Source organism: Emiliania huxleyi (genome assembly GCF_000372725.1).
Source record: "Emiliania huxleyi CCMP1516 unplaced genomic scaffold EMIHUscaffold_272, whole genome shotgun sequence".
Taxonomy (NCBI): domain Eukaryota; phylum Haptophyta; order Isochrysidales; family Noelaerhabdaceae; genus Emiliania; species Emiliania huxleyi.
The window spans coordinates 131,831-136,901 of NW_005199989.1; the positions used below are offsets into that span (position 1 = coordinate 131,831).

Genomic DNA, 5,071 nt, shown 5'->3' on the forward strand with positions numbered 1-5,071 from the left:
CCCCCTCCAAAATCAGTGGTCTTCCCGGGGGGCCCTCCTTTTGCCAACCGGGCGGTGCGGGGCACCCCACCCTTTTTTTTACCCCTTTCGTGCCTCGGGGAGCCTTTGTTTCAAGGAGGGAAAATACGGCTCTCGCAGCTGTGGCCCAGCGGAGAGCCCAGCGGGCGGTACAAGTCCATCAGATATGGTTCCCTATCTTCGCATACTCGTCGTTGGGGATATCCGCGGGAGGTCATTCCCCCCAGGCCAGCAATCCCTCGGCGATGAGACTACTGATTTGGCGCGACGCTCTGACACCGAGTGTTGTTTGACGCTGGGACCCCCCCGAGTTCCGCGTGCAGCGCTCAACCTCGCGGGGAGTACACCTCTCGCTATCATCCCGCTTCGCGGCGGTCGGGCTGCTTGATTGGTCGGAAGACACCCACATCTCTGCTGCTGGAGGAGAGCTTCCGATAATCATAGTGGGTTCGCGATGGACCAGCAGGGGGGCGGCGGCGGCGAAGAGGCGGGAGCTGGGTCCAGTGCGCTCTGCTGCTGGGGGGGTCGGGACCCCCCCCCCCCCCCCTAGCAGCAGGGACGGGCTTAGAAGTGCAGGGGGGGTACCGAGCAATGTGCGGCCGCTCCTGGGTGGCATACACAGATGGGTCAGAAGACCTAGGGGGGGCATGCCGGGTCAAGCTGAGACTGATGGTCGAGGCACCAGGGGTCGTTCTTCGCCCACAGCAGCAACTGACAGAGCAGGCGCAACGACGCCCGCCCGACTGGGTGGCATACACAGACGGGTCGGAGGACCTAGGGAAAGCAGGGTGGGCCTATGCAGTACTCATCGGGGGCGACGCCATCGGCGATGAGGGCGCGTCGCTGACGAGCGAGGGCTACGGGCCAGTTGTCACTTCGGCGGCGCACCCAGCCTACCTCGGCGCGCGTAAGCATACTAACAACACGGCGGAACTAACCGCCCTAGCCGAGCTCCTCCGGGCTCTCCTATCCTCGTCACCGCAACGAGCGGGCTCACGTGGAGTGGTGCGGACCGATAGCGAGTACGCGGCGGCATGCATGATGGGGCGGGTGACCCCCAAAGCGAACAGACAGCTGGCGGAGCGCCTTCGATCCCTCTGGCAACGCCTTCGCGCCAAACACACCGTGGCGTGGAGGCATGTGGAGGGTCACAGCGGCAACAAATGGAACGACTACGTCGACGAGCTAGCTGCTCGCGGCAGGCAGGGTGACAGAGGCTCAAACGCTGCCGAGTGGGCGGACGACACCATCCCGACTACAGCCCCAGCCAGCCCCGTCAGCCACCCCTCGCCCGCCACCGACCCTAAAGCCGCACCTCTGTCGCTAACCCTCGACGTGCCCCCCGAGTTCGAGCGATATGGTCCGATTACGTGCCGAGCGAGCAGGCGAGGGAGATCGGAGACGATCGGGGAGCGCGATGGCCGATGCGTACTACCCATGCCGTTCTTAACGGAGTCGCTTAGGCGGCTCCGGTGGTGTGCCGGTGATAGTACTAGCACGCGCCAGTTCGCACCTGTGTCGAGCCTGTCTGCTGTGAGAGAGAGTTGTTTTCTCTAAATTCTTTTCTGGCACTCGGCCGTCCCCGCCCCGTTCTCCGCCGCAACCGCAACCCACAACAACCGTCTTCTCGCGACCACCGCTGACACAGCCACATGTCGCGCGGGCCGTCGGTCGTCCTGCACGACTCGGACTATTCGGACTACTACGAAAAGCGGACGACACAGCCGTCTCGCAGGTCAGTGCTCATGACTCGCCTACCCCTTGCCTCGAGGAGCACACTAACCCTTTTGCCGGTTCGCCTCCCTTGACGCCTACAGCTCCAGCTCTTCGCTCAACATCGCCTTCGTCTGCCCTCCCCTCTCTGGGCACATGATCCCGCTGCTACACATTGCGGACGCTGTCGTCAAGCGAGGGCACCGCGTAAGGGTGCGGAGCATGGCCTAGCGAATACGTGCACACTGCGCTGCTCGCAACCACCACCGCATGCGAAACGCACGCTCCGGCGCAGAAGAGCCGCGACGTGAGAAATAGCGTGGTTGTGCGGTGCGTACGCAGGTCTTGTGCTGTGATTACGGTGAGGCGGAATTCGCTCCCAAGGCCAAGAAGCTGGGGTGTGAGTTTGAGGCTCTGGACACCGACGGCATGACGGCGGAGAAGGTGCATGAGCTAGCAGAGGTGAGTCTCGCACGCGCACGCATGAGGGGGCGGACTCAAGGGTAGATGCCCGCTCCCGCTGGGGCGCAGGCTGGCGGGACGACGCCCTTCGCGCCGCTGCTGCGACTAATGGAGGCTCCGATCCTTGCTGCGTGCGAGCGGGACCGGCCCGACCTCATCGTCGCGGACTTTGTCACCTTTGCCGCCTCCAAAGTCGCCCTGCAGATCGACATTCCTCTCGTCGTCAATGTACCGGGTGCGAGCGCCCTCCTCATACTGGCTGCGCGGCCTCCATGTACAGAGATGGTATAGGACTGCTCCTCTTAGTAAGCCAGGCGGAGGCTGTGCGGAGAGCCCGCTCCAAAAGGGACCGCGAGTGCCCTCGCCGCCCACCTGCCGCACGGAGAGTAGCAGCCTCCCCTCCCGCTCCCGCCCCCTCCTCCTCCTCCTCCTCCACCTCCGCCCCCTCCTCCGTGCTGCTCCTGCTATCGCTGCTGCTTTCGCTTTCGGCTTGCCTAGGCTTGCCGCCTACCCGAGCCTCCGCCCCTCGGGGCCCACCCCCGCCCCCCTCCCCCCCGCCACATCCCAAGGTCCGCTCTCGATGGTCAACTCGCTCCTCGGCCTGATGGACTCGTCGACGCACTCCGCCGCTTTTGGCTTCCACTTTGGGCGCACCACCTTCTCCATGTTTTCGGTGCTGGCCTTTTTCAACATCAAGGGCGTGCGCGACATGACCAAGCACCTCGGCGAGTACATTGGCGGCAGGGGCGCCCTCACGCTCGTCCAGACCGTCTGGGGGCTCGACCGGCCACAGCCGCTTCCACCGAGCATTGTCGTCACGGGACCCGTCCTTCCCTCGCCGGGCGACCTGCGGGAGACGCTCACGCGCGAGTACCCGGAGCTTCGGACATTCCTGAAGGGGAGTCCGACGGGCGTTGTCCTTGTCACGACGGGCTCGCTCGCGCAGCTCTATCCGTGGCAGGTCGAGGCCATCTTCCACGGGCTCAAGCAGGCAAAGTGCCGCGTCGTGTGGGGCCTGAAGGAGGCGGCGCAGGCCCACCTGCCCTCGAGCACCGACCCCGACTTTTACATCTCCAAGTGGATCCCACAGGCCGCGCTTCTGCAGGACAGTGCGGTGAGAGTGGTCATCACGCACTGTGGCTGGGGAGGCGCGCAGCTCAACCCACCCGTCGCATGGCGCGCCTGCCTCTCCTCGGGAGCCCCGCCGACGCGCCACAGGTACGCTCGAGTGTGTGGTCGCGTCCAAGCCAATCGTCGCGATCCCATTCTTTGGCGATCAGCCGGAAAATGCAAACCTGCTCGTCGGCGCCGGTGCGGGAGAGTACATTGGCAAGGTCCCGGCCGGCGGCATGGACATGAACCCTTACAAGGAGGGCGACTTCACGGCCAAGACCGTTGCCACCGCCGTCGCCAAGATTATGGCCAACCCCGACTATACCAAGGCGGTCGCGAAAATGGTGAGCCGAGCAGTGGAGAACGGCACGATGAGCCCGTACCCCTCCCCACAACGCCCGCCGTCCCAATCCAGGCCAAGTCGTCACGCGCGAGCGGCGGTGCGGAGGCGGCGGCGCAGCAGATCGAGTGGGCAGCCCGCTTCGGCACGTGCCAGCTGCACTACCCGCTCAAGCGGACCAACCCGCTGAGCGGCCTCCTCCTCGCCGCCGCCGGCTTTGCGGCGCTGGTGGGGTACAGGCTCGTGAGGAAGTGAAGTGTATGGGTCGAAGTTCTGGGCGGTGGGGGTGCCTTAGGGCGGCGCGCGAGTGTTTGAGCAAACGAGCATGCTTCATAAAAGCTTGCTAGCACAAGGCCACAATTGCCCGCAACGCGCTTTCTTTTTTCGTGGCAGCATTTGGTCTTGGTGTGTGGGGAAAATTTGCTACGGCTCTATTTGGGTCAATGTTGTACAGCAAAAACGCGAGAAACGGGGCAAACGCGAGAATTTTAGAATTTTTACGAAGTTACAATCACTTTAGGCTCTCCGTAGCTAGAGTACGTGGACCCCGAGGAGCTGGAGGGAGAGAGTGCGTTCCTGAGGCTGAGCCTGTTGCGGTGTGCGTAGGGTGCGCCCGCCCCCCGCCCCCCGGGGCGCGGGCCGGCGCGCGGCGCGGCGTCCGATGGGCAACCGATCGGCAGCCCCGCGCCGCGTGTCTGTGCCCCGGCACGCGGCAGCCTACCAGGTCGATCCGGAGCGAAGACCGAAGTGTACACGCTCACACACATACTGTACACATGCCCCTGGCCCCGCCTCACCTGAACACCTCCACAGCACCACACACAAAGTCACAGTCACACCACTCTCGACCACTCTCACCGTCGACCGCGGTTTCGTCGCGACACAACACCTCGACCCAAGGACAGTGTCACAGCCACAGGACAACATACCACACGCACAACCGTAGGTTCACAGGATACAAGGCACTGGCCGTCTGACATTCGCCTTCACGCCGGGGCGCGTCGAACCCCCGTCGCCGGTTCAGTAACTCAGGGTTTTTGCCCCTCCCGCAAAGAGCCGACGGAGGGCTGACAAGTCAACCGATGCCTCTGGCCCCCCTTGCCTCACGCGTACACCGACGCGCACGTGTTGCGCAGCGCGCCGTGGACGTTGCGCCGGTTGACGAGGTGGAGCTCCCGCACGTCGGCCAGCGTCGCGACGGGCAGGCTCTGTGTCGGGGACGAGGAGGCAGGGGGGGGGGGGGGGGGGGGGCCCCCGGGCTGGACTGGCCTGTTTGTCCAAAGGGGGGGGGGCCCCCGCCCCGGGCTTCCTTGTTTTTTTTTTAGGGGGGGGGTTTTTGGGGTTGACCTTTACCAGGCCCCTTCTAGGCCTCCCCGTCCCCGGTAACGCTGTTTTGGCCGGGGAAAACGAGGTACGGGGAAAATT

The 5,071-nt window shown here is 64.5% G+C and overlaps 1 protein-coding gene across 1 annotated transcript; it reads left to right on the forward strand.

Annotated features, from left to right (window-relative positions):
- Positions 1 to 1,670: 1,670 nt before the first annotated feature.
- On the forward strand, positions 1,671 to 3,901 carry EMIHUDRAFT_115931 (hypothetical protein; the record flags this gene model as incomplete). The annotated part of the gene is made up of 7 exons (XM_005776783.1): positions 1,671 to 1,753; positions 1,836 to 1,944; positions 2,074 to 2,193; positions 2,263 to 2,428; positions 2,763 to 3,302; positions 3,412 to 3,650; positions 3,722 to 3,901. 7 exons carry the CDS (start codon positions 1,671 to 1,673, stop codon positions 3,899 to 3,901), a joined length of 1,437 nt encoding a protein of 478 aa, XP_005776840.1.
- Between the last annotated feature and the right edge of the window lie 1,170 nt (positions 3,902 to 5,071).